This window comes from Saimiri boliviensis, chromosome 14 (genome assembly GCF_048565385.1).
Source record: "Saimiri boliviensis isolate mSaiBol1 chromosome 14, mSaiBol1.pri, whole genome shotgun sequence".
Taxonomy (NCBI): Eukaryota; Metazoa; Chordata; class Mammalia; order Primates; family Cebidae; genus Saimiri; species Saimiri boliviensis.
In genome coordinates this window covers 74184617-74209446 of record NC_133462.1, presented here as the reverse complement: position 1 = coordinate 74209446, position 24830 = coordinate 74184617, and the positions used below count along the sequence as shown (strand labels likewise).

The window sequence follows — 24830 nt, the reverse complement described above, 5'->3', positions numbered from 1 at the left end:
ACTAAAGATACTAAAGATTCTTTTTTACTATAGAAAGAAGGTCCATGGTTTTTCACTACCACAGAGAATTCACCAGGCACATACTTCACATACTTTTTTCCAGATTCCCTCTTCTTCCTTCTTCACCCTCCTTTAGGGGGAGGATCAGATGCTAGACTTGGTGGGTAAAGAAATCAAAAAGGCTCTGGATGATGTTTTCTCTGTCAAGGTGAAGTTTTTGATAGAGCTGATTTATGTTTGTTTTGTACTCATTCCTGAGGCACTGCCCCTCCTAGCCTCTTCGCCATGTTGGGATTTGAACCCTACTTCTTACTTCCCAGTTGATATGTGGCTCCTCCCACATAGTAAAGTGGCCTGGCATCACTCCTTATGGTGAGTTTTCTTTGAGCAGGGCACATCATCACTGGGCTTCCAGAGGCTGTGAATTCTCGCTAACCCTATGTCGTATGTTCTGCAATTATCCCGGTGCCCTGTTTGGGGAGACTTGAGCTCTAACTAGAAGTTGAAAGCATTCTACATTAGACAATACTGTGCTGAGAAATCACCCTAAGAAACAAGGCTTGGGTGCTTCTGGTCCCAGCCAGCCAATGTCCACATGTCCATAATGCCCAAAGGGACACTTCCGGCCATTGACTTTATAGCTGGCCACCTTCTGAGTCTACTAGCTGATTGTTGAACAAGTCTTAAGTCAATCATGAAAATAGTTGTTTAGATGTGTAAATTATTGCCACAGTACCTATTTACAGCCAAGATTTTACAGACAGATGCCTTGATAAATGTGTTTTTTATTTGCTGCAATTTCTGTACAGTGCCATTGAAGAAACATAATTCACATCTTCTGTTAAGAAGGCACCAGCAGTGTGCAAAAAATTGTCAGCGATCCTGTGACCCCAGTCAGGATTATTCTGGGATTGAGGTTGATTTGGGGGGAATGGTTAAACATGAACAGTTAGAAAACCCCTTTTCACAGCCTGAAATACAAACATGAAAGGTAAAATTGAAACCAGAACACAGTCATTCAGCCAAGGCTCTCTTTGTTGAAATCGTGGGCAAAGGGAAGGCCTGATGACAGGTGTCCTCAGGGAAGGCTGAGCTGTAGGGCCGTGCCTCAGGCCTGTTAGCTGGGCAGGCTGTGCGCTCGCAGCGTGCTGGGGCAAAGGTTCACACAGTTCTTCTCAGCACTCTTTCGCCAGGTGTGTGTGCGGGTCAGAAGCGTGGCAGGAGGGTCAGAGGAAGTGAGCAGCACAGTATTTGCTCTCAAGCTAATGGTGGTGACAAAGGCTGAGATAAGGGCAGACCTGGGCTTAGAAGGATTTGACTTCAGGTGACCCATGCAGGCGATGAACGAGCACCACCCCTGCATCCCAGCCGCCAGGCTCTCCTCTAACTTGGAAGCCCCCGTCTGCCTAAGTCTTTCCCATCGTTGACATCCTATTTTCTGAAGTCTGTTGTGTCATATTTCCCATTTCTCCCAGTAAACCCAGCCCCAACCCCACTTTGTAGCTCCTGGGATATGCCCTTTTTCAAGCCGTCAGAGCCATCCACCCACTAGCCACAGCTTTTCCCTTCTCTTCCACTCACATCAGGGTTCCCAGGGCCCAGTGCCTAGAGCAAGCATCCCCAAACTTTTTACACGGGGCAGTTCACTGTCCCTTAGACGGTTGGAGGGCCACCACATACTGTGCTCCTCTCACTGACCACCAATGAAAGAGGTGCCCCTTCCTGAAGTGCTCCGGGGGGGCCGGATAAATGGCCTCAGGGGGCTGCATGTGGCCCACAGGCCGGGCCGTAGTTTGGGGACGCCTGGCCTAGGGCAACTGAAGGTCAGGGTCCCTGTTAGTACTATTCTGGCCATATTGTGGATTCAGTAGGATTGGGTGAATGGATAAGAGACTTACAATATTTTAAAGGATTGAGAAATTTCCGGAGGAAGTTTCTATGATTAACAAAATGCTGTTCTTTGTTTTTGCCTTATTTTAAAAAGTTAAGAATCAACAACTTTGGAACATAACCCATCTGTAGGTCATGGTTACAAACACGTATGCATGTAAAACCAGAAACATTAAACAGAGGTGTGCTCATAAGAGATGGAGAGAGAAACATTGTGATCCATGTGCCTTAGACCAGATGGGATGAGTTGGGCGTGTTTAGTGTGGAAGCAGGATCCCAACTGGGCAGCAAGCAGTGGAGTGGCCTGGACAGTGGACAGGAAGTAGACGCAGTTGGAAGTGGATAATTATAACGTGCTTGTTTTATTTGATCTTTCTATCATTTGCCGCATGCCATGGGATCCTCATTCCTCCACTGGCATTCTCCCCCTGTGCCCACGCTTGCCTCTTCTCCTGCACACATGCCTGCTGCTCTTGCTCCATTTTTAGGAGGCAGTACAGTGGCCTGCTCTGAGCCTTTGTGAGATTGGCAATAGTATTTGCTGCTCTATTTGTTATCTCTTTTAAAACAGATAAGGTGGATGGGAAATGCTGATGGCAAACACAGGCGCAGCTCAACCCCTGTGCTGTTTGGCAAAGCACATTTTCTTATCAGGCTTAGGGCCAGGCCCCACAGGCAGAGGTGGCATGGTTGGGCATCTGTGAGACCAGCCCATCAGGCCACACTGTGTTCTGTTGTGTCCACAAACACAGTGAAGTATGTAACCAGATCATTCAGGCAAATCCTCAACCCTTGTCTTTCTTCACTTATTTCCAAAATTGTTCATAAGATCAACTATATCGTTTGAAGTGTCACAGACGGGAAATAAAGTTCTTTTTGTGATTGGATTCCCACACCCGGTGTCCCTCTTTTTGAGCCAGCTTCTCATTACTCCCATGAAGCCAGCTCTTCTGCTTGTCATTGGCATCTGAGCCTAGTGACATATGAGGTACCATTTATCAGATTGCTGTATAGGTTGAGACCAAGTCTGAAAACAAGAGCTGTCTCATGAAGCTGTGAAACACAACAATTTTAAAATTCCAAAAATAATGTGTACCTTTTGCAAAATTGCAGATTGCCGTATCCCTCAAATTGAAGATGCTGAGATTCATAACAAGACGTATAGATATGGAGAAAAGCTAATCATCACTTGTCATGAAGGATTCAAGATCCGGTACCCCGACCTATACAATATGGTTTCATTATGTCACGATGATGGAACGTGGGATAATCTGCCCATCTGTCAAGGTACGGGACTGATGCTCCAGTTCTCAGCTGGGCTGTTGTTCTCTCGGACTTTGCTGTAGACTGTGCACATGTTTGTCTAATAACATGATAGATATGATGGGGAAAATGAGCAAAGCCATCTACCCCACACGGATCCAGTTGCATCTTTACTTCAGTTACCAAAGCTTTGTTCTTCGAATCTCCATCACCACTCCTTGTAGCTTGCTCAGCTCCATGTACCCAGTTTTAAACAATAAGCAGGAAACACCTCATTTTTAGAATGTTGGATGTCTCCTTTAGTCCAGCATATCAAAGGTAGTTTAAAAGTCAGGAGACTTGTAACTGGGCTGCTAACACAATGATGAACTGTTACATATTTAATGGAAATAACAGGGCATTTATATTTATGTCAGTAGTGGTGAAAATATAGTTAAAGCCAATCTTAAACAGAGGCTGTTTTCTCTTAATCGTGTTATCCTTCTTTTTTTATATAATGCATGAAGAAGAGAAAAATCATCAAATTCAAATTTGATGCAAACTACCTGGTGAATATTTATTCCTTTGCACTTTTTAGATTTGCCCAGGCCAATCATAGAGGGCCCTGTTCGTGAAAATAAGCCCTCAAGTTCAGAGTAATTCTGATTTTATTTTTCGACATGTGACCTCGACCAAAGAACCAAAAAGCCAATGCATAATTCATAGTGTGAGGGAGAAGGAGAGCAATCTCATTTGCTCCACAAGTACCAGTGTGCTCAAGCGGAGACGAATGTTAAGTTTGTGCTTGGAAATCACAACTGGCAGACTCTGATATTGCTTTGGGTGCCCTGATCTTGGAAATAAATAGTTTCCTTACATGAGAGCTTAAGAGTCGTGACCCCTTGAAGGAACAGAGGCTTGAGCATGAGAAAGACGAAAGCAGCCCGGACCATCACACTCCCCTGGTCTCTCCCAGGGACTGCCAGTGTTGCTAAGCATGTTCTGTGTTGCATTTTTAAAGGAGACATGATTTATTTACATTTTCAGAGACTGTCTACAAAACAAGCAGCTGGCTGTTAAGTTGGGCCACTTATTCAAATAAACTTTATTACCCGCTGATCAGTTTCAGTCCTCCAGCAGCATCAGAGTGATAGCCAGGACAACCACCCCAGACTCCAGCCACTTCTTCCCTTCCTGTTTCCCTTTTGTTCCCTCATCCTTTCTGTTTCCGTTTCTGCCACTTAAATACAGGATGTTCCTTTAGGAGTTCCTTTTTTTCCCAGTGATTAAAAAAAGAAATACCCTGTGTTGGTGTGCCTCTCGAAGTGCCATTTTGAGGCCGTAGACCCAGGCTTTCCCATTGCTCTTTCTGGCCACTGTTGCCCCCATTCCACTTCCTCTTCCTCAAATTCCAGTCAAGACATTGCTTTTCCAGGTCCGCAGCAATAGAGCCAGCCCGTTACCCTGGAGAGGTATGCTTCTTCAAACAACGATGCAAGCCTCTGTCCCACAAAGTGGGTGGGTGGGTGCCCTGGCCTGGGCCCTACCCTCTACTGCACCCCATGCCTGCTGCACAGAACGATAGGTCCTGCCTGCTGGAGCTGCCGCTGCTCCAGTGTCGCTCACTGGCTGCTTGCCTGGCTCACCATAGGAAATGAGGAACTGAAGTTGCCTTGGACAGCCTGACACCCCTCTGAGCCCCCAGGGGGAATATAATTGGCCCCTATGAGTGACATTTCATTCTCTAACTTTTATTTGCACCTATAGATCCAGGGGCTAAAGGCTGAGGAGGCCTCTCTTTATTATCTAGAAGTGCAAATGGAAATCATGTTGAACTATTGAGTTGAAGCCAGTTTTCGACTGTTATATTTAGGACAGGCTGTCTCTAACCAAGAGTGAGCATATCTTTCCTTCTCCTCTGATTAACTGCACGAATTATAACCCCACTCTGAGTCAGAGTTAGTTTTTATTTGAGAGAAACCAGCTTATCTGTGTGGGTAGTTTAGAACTACAGTTCCTTCCTAGGAAGAAGAACGGGCACAATCATTTGTGCTCACTGATTTGAACTATGCTTAAGGGTTCTAAGGCACTCACTTATTCATGTTAATGTTGTCTTTTTTCCTCAATTATTGAGTCTGTTTATTATTCCTGATCCCCAACCTCCTCCTTGCCACATAAACACACATACACTTCACTTTATTATGAGCATTGTTCGTTTATAGCTCAAAAAATAAAAAAACACCAATAATAATCTAAGGTTATGGGCCTGTCTACAAAGATGGCTAAGTTCCTTACCTTTTAGTATATGGTGCATCCCAAATGTTGGCTAGTTCAAGACTATGGTCTCCTTGGTCTGCAGAGCTCCATGGCCCCAGGACACAGAATTGGTGCTGCCCGACCCCCACAGTGAGTGCCTCAAATTCTGCACCCGTCTCACCCCGACCTGCTCTGATGCACAGACACCATATACTGGGATGTCAACCAAAGCAGTTTGCTGCGAGATCCTTCACGATACTTACAGTGTACAACAAAGTCAGCTTAGGAGAAGGGTTCGGTCATCCACTGCCGTGCATGGGACGCATACAATCTGTATCTGCTGACTTGGAAGGGAAAGTGGGCATTTTTATTATACATTATTTACCTCACACACAATTAGCTCTCTCCTGGAAGAGCACCAGCTCTGCAATGTCATTATTCCCTCCAGTGAAATTGCTGAAGCAATAAGAAATGCCGTGATCACAGTGGATGCCACACGCAACAGAATTCTTTGCCACCAGCAGTGTTCTGCTGGGCTGCACAGGCTTCAGGGCAAACAGGCAGCTTAGTGTCTCACAGAAGAAGTGTGGGATCCAGGTCCCACTTCCATGCTGATTGCACACACATGCTGTGCTCGATGCACAGACTCAGGACAGCAGTGGTTCTGAGTGTGGTCCTGAGACCGGCAGCAGCAGCGCCTGGATGTTGGCAGTACAGTCATCAGGCTCCCTCTGCCTCTTCTCGAGTCTGAGAACCACTATACTGCAGGATTCCTCATCTATTTTACATAAAACACAACTGGATTTTCAGAAATGTACGGGCACCATCTCAGGCAGATTTCTTTCCCATAATCCACTATAGTGGAATTGAGTTTGAAACCTAAGCTTCCCAAGCTGCTCTCACTACCACTGAAACCACTGGTGGTATCTGTTGTGTCTCTTTCCTCTTAAAGCGCCTCAATGGTTCTCAACCTGGCCAGCACATCAGGTTACTTATGGAGCTTTAAAAAAAAGATAATGATTCCCAGGCTTTCTGCAGATCCTGGGCATGGGGCCCGGGCGTTGGTGTTTTGTAAAAGCTTCTCAGGTGTTGCCGAAATGCAGTCAGAGCAAGAACACTCAGCCTGGGGGTGTGCAAACCACAGTCAGACACTCACCACCCTCCCTCCATCCTAACTTCTCATCTGACCCTCTTGGTGCCATTTGCAAATAGCAGAGCAAATACCTGTATGATAACTAGAATAAGAGCCTGAGTATTTGGGACCAAGGTGCTTCATTCTTCAGAGGTGGTGCCATTTTCACAGTGGGGGAATCCTGAAACATTCCAGCATTCTGTGTGACTTTTCGATGTACAGAGATGACACAGTGGAATCTTTCCCTTTTTCTTTCACCTTCCACAGGCTGCCTGAGACCTCTAGCCTCTTCTAATGGCTATGTGAACATGTCCGAGTTCCAGGCCTCCTTCCCAGTGGGGACTGTGGTTGCCTATCGCTGCTTTCCCGGATTTAAACTTGAGGGATCTGAGTATCTTGAGTGCTTACACAACCTTATCTGGTCGTCCAGCCCACCCCGGTGCCTTGCTCTGGAAGGTAACACATATTATTCTTTTGGAAGTTATATTTTGTATTACTAAAGGAGGAAGATCAATAGGAGGAAGAGCTGCAAATTATGGTCGACAATAACTTTTCTTCTCTGAGTACATATTTCTCACCTTTGTCCAGAGCAGAGATCAGCTGCCGTGAAGCCATACATAAAACTAGACGTAAAACTTGCTTCCCTCATCTTTAGTCTGAAAGAGGAGAGTAGATGAAAGAAAAAGTTGCGAGCATCAAAGGTTAAATTACAAAATATTGCGAAGTTAAATGAAATGTCTTCAAAAATTAATTTTCTCTCCACCAAATGAAAACAGATTGTATCATGGCATCATTAATCTCACCCCTCGTTTTATTGCTGTGTTGATGTTTCTTCCATATTTCCATGCACTTTATGGCTTAGCTGTAAATGTTTTGCTGCAAGCACACCCTTGGATGCCTGAAAGCAAGAGCTCTTTTCATCTCTGTTTTTATTAAATCTGTATGACTATGGATTGCGATTCACTAAAGACCTCTAATCAGTAGTATGAAGTAGTGAGGGGGACAGGGCTTCCATTGGCAGAGTCAAGGCAGTGTCTGTGGGAGAAAAGTCCATCAACACTTCTGCCAGGCAAGTTGGACATGCTGGTTCAGCTCGTGCCTTAACTCAGGTCTTGAAATTATGCCCGAAGAGAACAAACTCCAGTGTTTTTTGGCATCTGAGTATAGTGGGTAGGAGGGGTCTATATGGGGAAAGAAAAAGAAAACTCAGATCAGGAGCCCCTTCAAAGCCTATTTGCAGCCTTGTTTGGGAAACAGCAAAGCAATGGAATATGGAAGCAAATGAGTTCTTGCAAGTTTACAGCACCTCTGCAGGTATGCACCTCCACGTGGGAGGAAGTCAGGGTAGGGCATGTGTTGTGGAGGATGACTATTGCTCAGAAGGATCGGAGACAGCGTCTCTAGAGACGTGGAATGTGGTTGGCTGGAGCCATGGAATCTCCTCGGAGAAGGGTGGGGAAAGGCGGGAAGGGAGTGAGAAGGCCAGCCCTTCCTATTGGTTTTGTCATACTCCTAGGCTGGTCATTAGAACTCCCCTCAGCCCACTTCCCACCCATCCAAAAACCCCCGGGGAATTGGACCCTAGCCTAGAGATGCCAGATAAAATACAGAATACACAGGTAAATTTAAATTTCAGATAAATAAATAATGTTTTAATATGAGCCTGTCATAAATATCATATGGGACATAGTATAAAAAATATTCTTTGCTTATCTGAAATTCAAATATATTAATATCTGAGTGTCTTGAATTTCTATTTTCTAAATCTGGTCACCCTAGCCTCAAGGGACAAGGTCATCCCTTTGCTTCCAGTGGGAATAGCCTTCCTGTTATCTGGGTGCTGCTGGTAGGTCATGGACGTCTGATGGAAGGGGCTCTTCCCTAGTTCTGGAGGCTTCTCCCTGCTCAAATAACCAGGCAGATAGGGCCCTTTAAATATATCATTATTATGATTTCATCTATTTGAAAACACCTGTTTTCAAATCTTTTCAAATTTGGTTTAAATGTGTTTCAAGCAGTCAGGTTCTGATAAGCTTTATTTTGGGACTTGAAAAGCAGTCTTTATGGAGCCTAGAGAATATGATATGGATAGGCATAAAACAAATTCTAAGGTTATAAACAGGAAGCTGAGAGTGGCTTTGGGTTGAAAATGAGCCTTCTGGCCTGACATGTCCCCTTGCCACTGCCATCCTCCACTGTGGATAGAAGGGAAAACTCCGGCTGACAGCTGCCTGTTCCAGGAAGTCCACTTAATGCCTTTTTCCCTAGGGTTTTCGTTTTTTTTTAATAAGGTTTACATCTCCATTTTCAATGGGCATCCCTTTAAATTATCTGATGGCTCCTTTCAATGCCACACTGGCTAAAGGTACAAAGCAGTGATTCTAAACTTGGAGGCACAGAGGGGACTAAAGGATTATTTCTTTCAAGACTTGATAGAAACTGGGTTAAATTAAGCAGTGGGTTAAAATAAGTAAGGATTCGTGAACAGGTTATCTGGATATGCCTGGGTTAGCATGTCTTTTATTCTCACTTTAATTGTGTATCATCTTTTTAAAAGACAGTGCCTTATTTATGCAATGTTGTCATTGGGTATTCAACATAGATGAGCTGTCACAAGGGAATCGACCCTTTTAATAGATCACCCCCACTTTTAACCCCTCATCTTTCTGTCTTCCTAAGCATACAGTTTGCACAATCTGATTTTTCTTGATGACATAGGGAAAATTATTGCACTGGGCTGTGGAATTATGATGCTCAAAGGAGCTTTTAAATATATTAGGACTCTCTGGCCCCCGCAGTAATGGTGTGGACAGTTCCGCTGTGGAAGTCTCTCTTTGAGTTTCCTGTCCCTTTCCCGTTCCTCTTTCACTATCAGTCCATCAGCTGTCAATATGCTGGTCACACTCAAGGTACCTATCGCTGCAGCTGTCCCTCACCCCCAATTTATTTTCTAAACTGCTATGAGCCAGGAGATAGGTTCACCAGGCTGATCATGGAGGGAGCATAGCATATTGATTACCAGGGCAGGCTGACCTCAGACAGACTGGCTTCACATTCTAGCTGTCCTACTTAATCACCTTCACCTGGGGCAAGCCAGGTAGCCTCTATCAGCCTCCATTTCTTTCTCTGTAAAATGGGGGTGATGAGGCCCTCTTGCTTCTTGGGACTGGGAAGAGTCAGTGAGGTAACAAATCTACCCATTTATTGAAGTGCCCAGCCCATAGTATGCAGTCAATCACTTGTCCGTTGTTATTAATGCACTTAGAGTTTTATATAAAGTCACAATAAACAGGAGAGAATCCAGCATGATTCTCTGTGACTACGGTGTCCAGGCTTTTTAGACATGTACATTGTGACACTATTTTGGTTGTTCAGGTGCTATTTTGCATATTCTTAGCTGTGTCTACATAAGATGACTCTCAGATAACAAGAGGAAATTCTGAACAATAAGAACGGCCACCATTGATTTTGAGAGCTTACTACATAGGTGTCAGGCTACTCCTGAAAGTGTTTCACACAGTGTCTTATTTAATCCTTGTATTGCCCTTTGGAAGCATATACTACTAACTCCCTTTAGCTGCTGAGCAAACCCAGCCTTCTAAAGGTTCAGTAACTTGCTCAAAGTCACACAGCTAGGAAGAGAGGGAGCTGGGACTGTAGCATGAGTCTTTGTCACTTCAAAGCTCATGTTCTTAATCACATTGTCCATTTAATATGTTCTGATTACAACCTAACGGGGAAAGTAATTTGATGCTGTTATAGGCATTTTCTTAAAGCAAATAATAATGATAATAATTACTGCATAGGAAAGAACTTGTCTTTCTAGTTTAGTTATCCTCCCTGAGAAATCCCAGTAGCAGGGGACCATGAGGGCAGGGGGAGGCTCTGCTGCCCCCTGGGTGGCTGCAGGCTCTTACTGCTGCCACCCCACAGTGCCCATTTGTGGAACCCCCCTGTAGCCAGTGAGCCACGCAGAGGTTGGTGGACTCCTTTTACAGATGAGGACACAACCCCTTGGAGAATGCCATGACTTGTCCCATCCCTCCAATTCTTGGTGGGTGCTCTCTGCCGCATGGCACCTCCTCTCCCTAGCGAAGTGGAAAGCACTTTGTGAGGGTCAGCGTTTGAGTGACAACTATCACACTCACATGTCAGCAGTCTCATAATTGATACCTGGCTTCGTGAAAGAGTTGATAATTTAGAAGGAAACGCTTTGGCAGCGTCACCAAAGGTGGCAAGAGTTCCAAAGCCCAGTACGAAGGTGTGGGTCACGTGTTTTGAGGCCTGTGTGGTTGCACCCATGGATACTGGAAAGATTCTGGAGCATTTGTGGATCCCCATAGCTGTGTTGTGGGATAAAGAACCCAAAATTTCAAAGCGTTGAACAAGAAGGATGGCTATAATGTTTTAAAATCAATGACTGTATAAAATTGCAGCTGGAAGGAGTTTCATGGGTCCCTATGGGTCCCCATCTTGCTGTGGACCTGTGTGCTTCGTGGGTCCCTGTGTGTCTCTGTGGCCCCCTTCTTGCTGTGGACCTGGGTGCCTCGCCTCGTCTGTGTGTATCTTAGTGCTTCCTCTCTTGGGTTCCCTTCATCCCTGTGGCCCTCACTTCCGTCTGTCTCTTTTGTGTATGCACACACATGCACACATTGAATGCAATAAATCTTTTTTTAAAGAAAGCTCTGACAATAAATGTGGGGAATTTCTCATTGTTAAATGCTAAGAACTCAGTTTATGTTGTCACCAGTGATTACTGAACACCTGCTAGGCTCAGAGCAACACCGAACTGGGCACTGGGGAATTACATAGGAAGGAAAGGACATAATTCCTTACTGTGAAGAGTTTACAGTCTAGCAGGGAGAACGAGATGACAAAGTCCATTACCTAGAGAATAGCATCATTACAGATGGCAGCCACGTACACACACAGCTACTTTTACCAAGGGGCACACGAGGGCTTCTGCATTTGGAGAGGGTAGAAGGACAGTTTCAGGAGGTGATGTCACAATTGCAGAATGAAATTTTCTACCCAGGGATTGATGGTGTTTTTGTTTGTTTTCCCCAGAGACCAAACAGTAGCATGTTTCTGTCTTTTCTTTCTCCACTTGAGCCTTGGGAAAAGAGAAGGTCTGAACATCTCACTTCTATGGAAGGACTCTGCATTTTGAAATGTGGCAGAGCTCATCGATAAAGCGGCAGCCTGCCTTAGCTTGTGTGAGAGGCCCAGTGGTTTGAAGGGTGGGAACATGGAAGGATACTGAGGAGCATAACAATGAGTAAATGAACCAACGACATAGCACATAGTTGCAGGACTGACACAAACACATGGGGCAGTCTAGGAAGAATAGGTACTAACTGCCCAGAATCCCCTAGATGCTGTATGGGTGGGGCTGTGAGGGCCGCTGGTTATGAGCGGTTGCAGTAGAAGGCTCTTCTCTACAGGGGATAGGACCCACCCAAAACCCTTTAGTATCTAGAACATTCTCTCCACATTCAGATTTTCAAAACAGCCTGGAAGCAGCACAGAGGTGCTGGGTATCCAGTTATAGAAATTTCTGGGGGCAGCTCTTTCAACAGCAGAGATCACAGCACTGTGCCTCTTTGAGGCACGTTGCAAGGGTCAGAAGAACAGATGATGGAAGCAAAATCTTGGAATTTGGGGTCCTTAATTGTAGCTGCCACCCACCTAAAGATTCCTGTTTCTCTAAGTGCTAAATTAGAGGACTTAGGATCCTGGATCTTTTATCCAGAAGTCCTTCCTTCAGCAACTCTCTAGATAAAAAGATGGAATCAAATCTAGAAAGGACCTAGGGAGATTAGAGTTTTAAAAGAAAGAAACCAAAACCACTCGTATATGCTGTTTCATGTAAGTGCCTCTGAGGTGTATGTATTCATTCAGCAAACATTTATGCCTGTGTGCTGAGTATTTTGCAAGATCCAGTGCAAACAGTGGCAAACGAATTGTGCAAAGTCTCTGCCTCCCTGGGGCTCACATAGCCTGTGTTGCTATTCCTGAAATTGCACTCTACACGTAGGCAGAGCTAGGTTCTAAATATTCCATTTGCAAGATATCCAGGGCCTCCCGCAGTAGAGAAGATTGTTACCTACACTGAAGGCCACCTAGAAGGAGTTCTAAAGCAAGGTCTCCATGGTTTCAAAATTGCTGGGAGGGTTGGATTGGCAAGTCACTCTTTGGTTTGGTGGGCTGGCTCTGAGACGTGTTGCCTGGTCTGCTTTCAGAAGGCAGCCGGGTTTTCAGGGAAGGCAGTGAGCATGGTCCCAGAGGCCCCAGGGAGTCTGGTCTGCTCGTTTGTTTGCCTTTCCCAAATAGGGGAATAAATCACTCTAGGATCTGCAGGTACCTAAGGTTTCGTTTGTAATGACTTGGGCAGTGGCTTCCCTGATGCTGACATTTTCAAAAGACTTTTTCAGCCTCGTGGCTGGCATATCTCCCAGGAACAAGTAAACCTGACCCCATTAGAAGCCAAACATCTGAAAGTTTTGGTTTTGAAATCTGACCAGTCCCCAAACCCAGAATACCCCAAGTGATTCCCCCTAGCCCCATTCATCTCAGGGCCCACATGGACAGAGATGGAGTTTTAATCAGACAGCATCCAATTCAACCATAGGGAATGCAGCAGTGTGATTTCCTAAGAACCTACAAGTGCCCAGGGGTCCTTTTAGCTCTGTATCCTTTTATAAGAAAAGGAGGAAAAATAAGAAACTGAAGAACCTTGTTTGGCCAAATGTGAAATGACTTGAAAGGTTCCAATTTGGGATCAAAACTCAGAGCCGGCTTGGATGTGGAGGGCTCCCTAGCTCTCCAGCTGCACTGCCAGTGTACTTTGTTCCTGAGTCAAAACACGTTCAGGTACAAGAGGCGCCTGGTAAAGTGATTTCTCCCTCTAGGAATCCTGCCTTCACTAAGAAGTGCCTCAGAACTTCAAAGTGAATCCTGTGTAGGGAACAGGAAAGACACAGCAGAGAATCCAGGCCTCCTTGGATGACAGAGTCTTCCCTGCTCCGAGGCAGGCTGCAGGGGACACTCAAAAGGGGTGTGATGAGGGCCCACCCTGGGACAGGCTGCTCCCATGTTACAAATGGAAACTCCAAGCATAAAGAGGAGTGCATCCTGTTCCCAAGAAGGTGGTCAACTCCTGTTCATGATGAGGCCCAGTGTCACTTCAGTCACTTCCCCAGACCCATGTCAGGGACACTCTATTCTCCCTATGGAGTTCCCATCTTCCTCCTGCCACCTGTCGCCAAGCATGTGGGGGAGATGCAGAGGCTCTCCGTTCCTGCCTGGCGATCCACAGTAAGAAAGTGTTGGCTTGGATCTATCCTTTGATAAAACTATTCTGCATTGGATTTGAAGTAGCACATGGGAAATGACAGAATGAAAGTCATGTTGGGGATTTCATGCCACTGATTTTGAATTACTGGTCACAGAATACAGAGCTTAGACATCACCAATTTCCCTTTCCCCTAAGCCAACCTACCGTACCCAGGTGCATCCTTGCAGAGATGAATGGGCAGTGCCAGAGAGGAGCGGGCTTGGCCACAGTGGTGGTCTGGGAGCACCAGTCAAGGTCCTGCACCTGCCCTGGGCCCTGGCACCGTCAGGCTGCCCTGAGTAGGGAAGGCCCATGCCACTTGATCTTCAATCCTTGCCTACATTTTTTTTTTTTTTTTTTTGAGACGGAGTTTTGCTCTTGTTACCCAGGCTGGAGTACAATGGCTCGATCTCAGCTCACTGCAACCTCTGCCTCCTGGGTTCAGGCAATTCTGCCTCAGCCTCCTGAGTAGCTGGGATTACTGGCACGTGCCACCATGCCCAGCTAATTTTTTTGTATTTTTAGTAGAGATGGGGTTTCACCATGTTGACCAGGATGGTCTCGATCTCTTGACCTCGTGATCCACCCACCTCGGCCTACATTTTTTTTAATTGTAAAAATTTTTTTGTAGAGACTTGGTCTTGCTACGTTGCCCAGGTTGGTCTCAAACTCCTGGCCTCAAACAGTCCTCTCCCAACGTGCTGGGACTACAGGCAAGAACCACCGCAACCCACGCCTCTTCTACATTCTTGTACAGGGAGAAATAATATTTCAAATTTCTTCCTCTTGTGAACAACTGACTCCATGGCAGAAAGCACCTCGTTCCTTCCTCCGCTCCTAGCCCTGCACATGCTTTGTATCCTACGCATTGCAGCTGTTGTAACTAAACCTTCCTTTGATTCATTTGACATTTTTGGATACCTACATTATGCCGGGCACCATGCAGGTGATTTATTACATGACCTCTCCTCCTAACAGCAAGTCACAAGAAGCAAGTGTGGTGCTAACCTGCAGATGAGGAAACTGAGGTTCAGAGAGTCCCGCTGCTCCTTCCCCAAGGTCATTCTGCCCAGCACAACCCAGCTCCTGTGCCTCCTAAGCCCACACCTTCTACTGACACTGTTCTTCTCGCCCTTCTAAAACACAGACTGCCTGCTGGAAATTTTGATCTGGGTTCTAATCCGAGCTCTGTCCATTTCCTCAGATGGAATGGAAAGGAGTTGGAAGAGTTGATCTCAGAGGCTCCTTCCTGGTGGTCACATTCTTTGATTCTGCTCTTAACCAGAATCCACACTATTCCCAGAGAGGCTGCCCTGTTTCTGGCTGGCTCTGGGAGGCAGGTAGCAAAATGAAGGGGAGAGGTGCTAGGAGAGCTTCTCCCCACGACACTGGCTAACAGAGTTTCCCTGAAGCTCATTTATACAGTCCACCTGTGAGCCTGGAGCCATCTGCAGCAGGGGAGCAACAGGAAAGGAAGAGATGTGTGTCGAGGGTCATCTTGGTAGCAGGCACTTCACCTGCTATCTTCAGTCAGCCTCTAGGCAACTCCAGGTATTACTGTCCTCTCTTTTCAGACAGGAAGCGGGCCTGGTCACACCCCTTGGCATTAGGGAGTAGGCCGCAGAGCTAAGATTCTAAACCAGCCCTGACCCAACCCCCAAGCTGCACTTCTTCCTGTACTGACTGTCTTCTGTTGGAGAGACCAGTCCGGCCACCTGAATAATCTGCGCAGACACCCATTGATGACTTATTTTCCATTAATGTTCTCAGGAACCTTAATTTTTATCATCTAAAAGGTTTTGGAGGAGGGAAAGGGAAATACCATGTGATCTGCCCTAAGCTTCACTGTATGCAATGGTGAGCAATGGGGGAATTTTCATTTCTTCCTTCCTTCCCTTCCTCCCTCCCTCCTTCCCAGGTAAGGCTGTGGTGCCAACCAGGGATATACAATATGCCAAGTGGCCAGTGCTATTAGATTTGAGTCTTGCACACCTCTGTGTAATGATAATAGCAGTGACCCCCTGGACACTGAACACTCACTCAGCCTCCCACGGTTCTGAATAAACCCGCTGACCAGAGGCATGGTCTCGATTAGCCTCTTCTGGGCCCTCAAGCTCCCTGCAGACTTATCAGTGATCCTGCCGGCAGCTGGACGCAGCATAAAATTGAATCTGCAGAAAAGGGAAAAAAAGGCAGCAAATGTCTTTTTTACTTGATATAGTAGGGGGGCTTCTTTCCATGGGACAGTAGAGGGAGGGCTTCTGATTCATCTGCTTGCCCTAAGCTCTGCCCTTCCCTCTCCTCCTCTGCCTAATACAAGGTCAGGTAATGCTTCAGCAGGGGTTCTGGAGTATAAGGCTCTAAGGACCTGGGAGTTCCCTGGGCAGCAAGGAGGGCCTCAGGTAGCTTTTGTTCCAGACTCCGCCAGCCCCAGTGGCTCTGTTTCATATATTTACATATTATGTTCTTACTCAAGATTTATTTGAAGGAAGAGCTCGCCAGCATGAAATATGAGAATCATTCATCAGGTTCTGCCTCCTTAGGAACTTGAGACCAGAGCAATGAAATGATTTGCCTGGGTCACACAAACCTCCCACCCACCATCTCTTTAGACTCCCAGCCTTCAAGCATGTAAGTAGATAGTTAATTGATAATCCTAATTAGGAATCCAGCTTACATCAGTCAAAGTCTTATGAGATTATTAGATCTTATTCTCAAAAACAAAAGGATCTTCAGTTCCCTTTGAAGATAAATGTGCGTTCCCTGGGCCTAGGAAAGAGAAAATCTCAGGCCCTTTCCCTCATGTGTTTCTCCATGTCTGAAACAAACAGAGGTCCCTTTGTGAACTCAAAATGAATTCTGTGACCTGGGCACGTATGTTAGTACACACCATCCCCTTTTGCCATTTTGTTCCCTGGCAGTGAAAATTCTATATCTGGTGCTGTTTGTATTACCACCACCTTGCCTGTGACCCTGGTAGGTGTTTTATTAGAGGCAAATGCAAAATAGCAAGCAATCCTGTTAATTTATTGTTCACCAGCAATAGTAAATTATTCTAATATCATTTCCATGTACTGTTCATATATTACAGCAGAGTGATTACCAGAAAATAGCTGCTTACATGCCATGCAGCATTCTCAAGGATCGCTGTGCTTAATTTTCCCTTTTTCTTTTACAATAAGTAATTGCCACTGTAGCTGCTGCTGCTTCTTGGTCACACATCTCTCTTGTACTCAAGATAGATTGTGTCATGGCATCAAGAAGCGTCATTATTCTTTATTTTCTATATCAAATCCAGAAACACTGATCTTTTTGTCTTAAGAAAACCAAGAGACCTTATTCCTCTTCTTCAAGTAGATCTAAGTTCTCAGGCGTTCTGCTATTACTTTTTAGACTCTTTTTCTCTTGAGTTTTCTGATTCCCAACATGATAGATGGTCCTCTTCCTCTCTCCAAATCCACTGGTTACTAGCTTAAGCCTGTTAGCAGGCTCCTGCCTCAGAACCTTGCCTTCCTTTTAGCCCTGGTGGAAACACACAACCATTCACCCTTTGTCTCTCCTGGACTCCTAAATATATCCTTAAGAAAAAAAAAAAAAACTCATGTAAGTGCAGAGATCAAGACTGAGGTCAGAGGAGGAAGAGAGCTGATTCTTCTCCCACCAAAGGGGAAACAAAGCTGAAACCTTCATTGGTTTGAACTACTTCTCCCACCAAATCCAGAAATGAAGAGAACACATAAGGGAGGATTCAAATAACCCCCTCACCCCACCATTCAGAGATGGGATCTCACGAGGCCCAAGCCCAACTCCACCCACGCCGGTATCCCCTGGTTCTCACCTGGGCAGGTGGCCTGTCCCGGGTCTGCACGAGCCTGGAAGGCTTCCCTGTTTGCAGCAGGATGTGGGGAACAAGTCCCTTTCTTTCGCTGGGTTCACAGTTCTCACCAAAATACAATCCTCCTTTGCCCTGTAGCCCCCTCCTGTTTTTGCCAATCTGCAGACATGCAAGCTGAGGTCTTTATTTTGTGATGCTTAAATGTCAGGTTACTGAAGGAAGTGCAAAGCTAAGCAACAGCAAAGCTGTGACCAGGGGTATGAGCCTCTAGCTTGTGCCAAGAGCGTGACTTCATTATGCTCAGAAAATAGATGACCAGTACAAATGGGAAATTCTCAGTGTTTGTCCTTAAACTCTAGAGTGCGTTCTTCATCCCTGCTCCGGGCAGGATTTATTTCTTTCTTTCCTCTCTGGGAAGTACGATGACTTGTATTTTATAGTAATAAAACCTCTTGCAATCAGGTGGAACACAGAAGGTAATAAATCCCTTCAGTCACTTCAGGGGCCTTTTTCAGGCTGGGAGTCACTCAGCAATATTCGGCATGGTGTTTAGGGTCATTCCTCGCTGTTGTTCCATCCTTCCTTCTCCACCCCGGTTCCCACCCCCATCTCCACTTTTCTTCATAAACCATTGCTGTAATTCCCTGCCTTTTCTCGCAGAGCAATTAGACATTTGAAGTGATGGGTGGGCAAAATAGTCATACCTTTCTATCACTATCTTTATGTCTCATGTCATTCATTTTCTTCATAGAAACGGTAACCATAATGCCTATTTCATGATTATTTTCTCTTTTTTTGTACTGGAGGAAGTCTTTTGTTGTTTTTGGTTTAGATTCTATAAAAATATAATGCCTGACTCTAAACGATGCCCACATTCCTCTACAGTTAGAGTATGCAGAGAGGACAGTGCCTTCATCCCATGGCTCATCTCTTTTTTCTTGTGTCTTCTGAAGAAAAGTCAAGGACTTTGTTTATATTCTGGTCGGTTTGTTCTTTAATAGATGAGAACCTAATGCATTTTCTTTTCTCTTTCTTTTTTTGAGACGGAGTCTTGCTCTGTTGCCCAGGCTGGAGTGCAGTGGTGCAATCTTGGCTCCCTGCAACCTCTGCCTCCTGATTCAAGTGATTCTCCTGTCTCATTCTCCCGAGTAGCTGGGACTACAGGTGTGCACCACCACACGCAGCTGATTTTGTATTTTTAAGTAGAAATGGAATTTCACCATGTCGGCCAGGCTGGTCTCAAACTCCTGACCTCAGGTGATCCACCTGCCTTGGCCTCCCAAAGTGCTGGGATTACAAGCATGAGCCACTGCGCCCTCCCGCTAATGCATTTTCTAACCTCATTGCCTCCATTCATGGGAAGGGATTTCACAGGTCCAGGCCTTAAGAAGGGGAAGCATGACTGGAGTTTAAAAAAAAAAGCATTATATTGAAATTCAGATTTTAAAACTAGTCCTTAGCTTAAGCTATCACAAGTAAACACCTGTGCCTACATCAGTCTGTATTTTTATGCTATAAGTATATTATTCTGATGGAAATTTTTTTGAATTGGGAAGAAAAGTTAATTTTGTAGGAAGCTGGGAAGCCAAGAATTCTATAGCCAACCATGGCAAAAGCAGCATGCAAGTGGGACCTTTGCCTGCCATCCTGCTTGACATTTTTCAAGACTGTGGCCCTTGGAGTTCCCATGGGGGACCCTGCTGTCCCCAACCTGGTTTCTGCTGCTACCACATTCCCTGATGTTCACTCCGGTCTCTGCCTCCATCATCAAGTGGAGTTCTCCTTTGGTCTCTGTCTTCACATGGCTGTCTTCCCTCTGTGTTTCTCACCTCTTCCTGTTATAAGGACACAAGTTGATATGTTTTGGATGTTGTTTCCTCTAAATCTCATGTTGAAATATGATTCCTAGTGTTGGAGGTGTGGCCTGGTGAGAGGTGATTGGATCATGGGGGTGGAGTCCTCATGAATGGCTTAGTGCCATCCCCTTGGTGATAAGTGAATTCTTGCTCCAAGTTCACATGAATCTGGTTGTTTAAAATCATGTGGCATTTCCCCCATGTCTGGAACCCACTCTTGCCATGTGACACGCCTGCTCCCCTTTGCCTTCTGCCATGATTATAAGCTTCCTGAAACCCTTGCCAGGAGCAGATGATGAAGCCATGCTGGTACAGCCTGCAGAACTATGAGCTAGTTACTTTTCTTTATAAATTACCCAGTCTTGGGAATTCTGTTACAGCAACACAATGATTGGATTAAGGGCCCATCCTACTATAATAGGACCTTGTCTTAATTACATCTGCAGTTACCCTATTTCCAAATAAGCCCAGGTGCCAGGACTTCAACATAAGAATCTGGGTGGGGTGGGGGGGTTACCCAATTCAATCCACCACACATGCTCTTCCTGCCTTAGCTTTGGAAGAAGCAAACTCTCTTCTGTCTTCCCTCTAGCTCTAGCTCCCAGGTTTAAAGGATTGTCTTCAAATCTTCCCCAAACCCCAGTTGGCCAGCATCCTTTGGCCTGCCCACAGCCCTTTCCTGAGCTAGCCTCTCCTCTAGCCCAGTAGACCGCACCCTGTTTATACCAGCTGAGCCAAACAGAGGCTTCCCTGTATCTGTCAGGCTTCCTCTAGCTCTCTTTTCTTCTAGCTCTGGAGGCCTCAAGGCTTTTCTGAACTCTAACCTCTTAGCAGATAATGAAATCATTGCTCTTCCACCTGGCTCTTGGGAGGCAGTATGCTCCCTTTCTCCTGTGCTCACTTAAAACCCATGGCATGACTCAGTGAGAGACAGCAGCTTTGGAGTCAGCAGCACGTAAGGTCCAGTCCCAGCTCACTATTTGTTTGCTAGATGACCTTGGGCAAATAACTTCACCTTTCTCAGCCTCAATTCCCTTATCTGTGCAAATGAGGCAGTAGCAACACCCGCTCTGCAAAATTGTTGTTAGGATCGAGTGAAGTAGTGTGCATCTCTTGCCTCGCAGCAGGTTCTTGTGAAATGAGGAACTTTACTTCGTCCACTTTACTACTTCTTTACAGCTCACATGTCATCTCACTGGTCCATAATGTAGCTAGTAATGGTCACTGTCTCTTTTTATTTTGCATTTACTTTTGTGACAGGCACTTTGTGCTTGCTGGTTTATGGATATTATTTTTAATTATTATAAATTTCCTGCAATAGGTATCACTATTTTCATTTTACAGATCATGGAAACCAAAGCTCAGAAAGAGCATGAAAATAAAATGAACAAAAATGAAAATACGATGAGAAAGTAAAATGCCCAAGGTCATGGCCACTTAGGGTTTGAGCCAGGATTTGAACCCAGGAAAGTGCACCTTTGCACTAGAGGCAGTGTGAAGCTGCCTCTCTAAGGTCTCTCATTAATCCACTGATTTTTTTATGTCTTCTTAGCCTGTCCTTTCTCACTTTTTCACACTCACACTTTCTCCTATTCTGTTGTCGCAGCTGACTTTTCCCTTTCTCCCTCTCTTTTCACCGTCCATGTCTTCTAAGCCAGTCTTTCTTAAATTTGTTCAGATGTCAGAAAAGCATATGCATTTTGCAGAATAGCATGCATTTTTTTTTCTTGCAGAACACTAAGAAATACTGATAAACTTAATTCTATCATATAAACCTTAGAATTACCTTTGCTAGTGGAAAATGTGGCTATTTATTTTCTATGTATAATATAGAACTTATTATAGAAGTAGATATAATATAGAACCCATAAGTGTCTACACACATGCACTCACAGTTAGGAACAAAGCATGACCAATTGCTTCCTACTATTCTTAACTCACTACTCAATTATGTATTTCTTCATCTATCAGGACTTGCTAATAGACAAGAATAAGAAGGCACTAAGCATTTTCCTGAAAACTTATGGGAGGAAAACTTGAGGCTTAGAAAATTGGGTACATGAATGTATATGCGTCTGTGTGGCACTTTGGTACAGTTTGTGAGTACACTAGCAACATTTAACTTCAGTGTCATCTCTGATGGTGGAAGGACTTGCTGATTGCAGAGGGGGTCAGAAATGATCCGTTGTAAATGCGCCCTTACCTGTGCGCTTCATGGGTTGCATGGTGGGACACACGCTCCGTTTGAATCTTGTGCCCCTGATTTCCTTTCCTTATAAAAAATTCAGATGCCCTGATTACCTTTAGGAGTCCTGACTGGAGAGAGGGGTCATGTATTGGAAAAGGTTCACAGACATCAGAACAGTGACGCCACGGATGCCTTGCGATTTATTTTCTCCTTGTGGTAGTGAAGACTGTCCTCAGTGTAGCCACTGGGGCTCCCATCAATGCAAAGAAGGCAAGCAGCCTCATCAGAACACAGAAGCACATGTCAGCTTTTGATTTCAGTACCAGCAGTTCACTGCTGCTGTCAGAGGAAATCACAAGTTTACACCTGCTCCCTCACCTGTGTGCTCCTCCGTGACTTCCTTGTGGCTTCAAAACCAGGCACACTTCTGATTTCTTATGTGAAGCCATATTTTTTTTTCTCTGAAGTTTCACAGTTGTCATCACATGCATTTTGTATTCCTTCAGGGACATCCTAATGTGGTGACTCAGGATGGAAAGCAAATGAGGGCCCCTCCCTCAGCGCGGCTGGGTAATAGTGATCTTAAATTTGATCTGTCAGCACATCTCTGAGCAGGTAAACACCATGCTCCATCCAGCTTTGAAACAGACAAAGCCCTAGCCTCATCATCATTGGCTTCCTTCAGTGGACACATGTATTGGCCTTCTGTGTTGTTACAACAGAACAAAAGTGGAAAATGTAATGTGCTGTATAATGTTTATTGATTTTCCCTGAGCTAAAAGCAAAGTTTCAGACATAGCCTTGGAGACAGCCTGGGCTTCAGCATGGAGGAGTCCATGCAACTTCCTGGAATCATTACCCAAACTTAGATTGGACTGGGGACAGCTCATACAATGGCAATTTTGATTATTAGAACTCAGCAGGACTCCTGAAGGCAGAGGTTGGGCGGTTCTGTACATATGGGAACAGAGTTCCTGTCCTTCTGTTCCCTCTCAGAGTCACAAAGACAACACACTGGGCTGTCTTGAGATGAGCCTTTGCACTGAGCATACGGGATCACTGGCTTTCCCGCCACTTTCCTGTGCTCTTCAAGGCCAACTTGAGACTTGAGACTTGAGTGGCACTAAGAGTCAACTTTACTACTGAGCTCAGCTACAGAGTTTCCTTATGATCCAGGACAGCACTTCCCAAACTGCACTGTGCATGTGAACCACCTGGGAATCTTGCAGAAATCAAGTTTCTGATTCAGTAGGTGTTGCTGGAGAGTACTAATTTCTAATAAGCACTTAGCTGATCCCAAAATGGACAGTCCATGGACTGTAATTCGTATAGCAAGAGCTTGGTGAAAGGTTGAGACCCAGACTAGATACCATGACAATTTAATTTGTGTCCTGACTCCACTCAGTGTTGTAAAGCATCCATCCTCAGCATGTAGGGGATGGAGGGTGTCCCCCTGACCATTGCAACTGTGGAGGCAGTGCTTCTCAACTTTGTCTACTCGTTAGAATCACCCTGGGGCTTTAAGATCTATTCAAGCCCAGGACCCACTCCAGACCAATTAGGCAAAGCTCCCCAGGTGATTCTGTGCAGCCAGGGTTGAGGAACCAGTGGCTTAAGTCATTATTATACTCTTCAAATGCAGCACTAACATGGCAGAAAGAGATGAGTGTGGCGGTAATAATAGCAACAAACATCTGGAGTGTGCATGTTTTGCTGTTTCACAAAGCGGATTCACATCTGTTATTTCTTCCTTATACCAACTGTATATGGTAGACTACTGCTGTAAGAAGGTTCCCCAAAAAGGATGATGGCTTAAACAGAATAGAAGTTTATTTTCATGTAGTGATATTGAGTGAATGTTGATCTGCCAGTGCCTCCTCCATCCAGTCATGGAGGAGCCAGTGGAAGCTCTGCTGGCTTCTGAGGTCTCCTAGGAGGGATCATCTCCATTCTAGGTAGACAGAAGCATGGAAGGGCTTCATGGATCAGGCTTGAAAGTAGTAGTTATCACTTCTACTCATATTCCATTGGCAAGAACTGAGAAAAACAAGAGACAGCGGGCAACGTGGACCAGCTAGGTGCCCGAGAGGAAGAGGGGAACATGGATTATGGTGAGCAGCCAGCAGCCTCTCCTGCCAGCTGTATGGGGTAGATTTGGGTGCACAGACTGAAGGGGTAGGTCTTTCCTACATGAAGAACACCCAGGGGGCTGTATGGACCTTTGGAAGAAGTAAGAATGAAAATACCCAGTCAAAGCACCTGGGCTCAGTGGCTCTGAAGGATTTAGTAGGTAAAAATATTTTACATTCTTCTACCTCTCCTGTCCCCCAAACCCCTGCCTTGAAATTATTTGTGTGGATAGTTACAAGGCACACAGACTGGTTTTAAACTTTGTTTTATTCTTTTGCATGTAGTGAAACATATAAGTGGGTTAAGGACTGTGAGAAGTGATACATGGTTCTCAAGTCAGCTTCCCCACTGCCTCTGAGCAGTGGCCTTGCCTCACACTTCATCTGGAAAAGGGGGGCCTTCAGAGGGCAGCTTACTCATGCTGCCACCACCCCAGCCACCGATCTGCGGGTGCCTGTGTCCAGCGCCCATGCTTCCCTCCAGCCCCTCCTACTCCTATCAAAGGCCACCCCTTCCTTCCACTCATGGAAGACCGCATCTTTCTCCTCCTGAATGACTGCCCTCCTGCCTGGATTACCAACCTTGTACCCTGTGTTGAACCATCCTGCCAACGTGTTAACAAGATCAAGAGCTCTGGGGTGGGGGTGGGGCACTCCCTGGGCTCTCCCTGGGCCCTCCAGCCATCCACTTTTCTGCTTCCCTGCAGCAAACTTCTCTAAAGAGTCACCTAAGGTTTCCAATCCCTTTACCTTCCCAACTCACTTCAGAATGGCTTCCCCTCTGCCACTCTATGGAAGCGGCTTTTCTTAGGGTCACCACTGACTCCATATGGCCAAATCCAGTAGCCACTCTTCTGTTTCTATCCTTTTCCACTCAAGGAACTGCCCTCTCTTCCTTGGGACAGTCTCCTGTGTGGGCTTCTTTGAAGCACCCCAGGCTACTCTGCCAGTCTCTCTCATCCCTGT

The 24830-nt window shown here is 45.5% G+C and overlaps 1 protein-coding gene across 5 annotated transcripts in view; it reads left to right on the top strand.

Moving 5' to 3' along the window:
• SUSD4 (sushi domain containing 4) overlaps positions 1-24830 on the top strand; it is a 138883-nt gene that overhangs the window by 89475 nt on the left and 24578 nt on the right. For all 5 annotated transcript variants that reach the window (XM_074385241.1, XM_039463471.2, XM_039463472.2 and 2 more), the window contains 2 exons: positions 3004-3177; positions 6788-6976. In XM_074385241.1, the coding sequence (XP_074241342.1) occupies positions 3004-3177; positions 6788-6976 (363 nt within the window). The remainder of the gene's footprint in view (positions 1-3003; positions 3178-6787; positions 6977-24830) is intronic.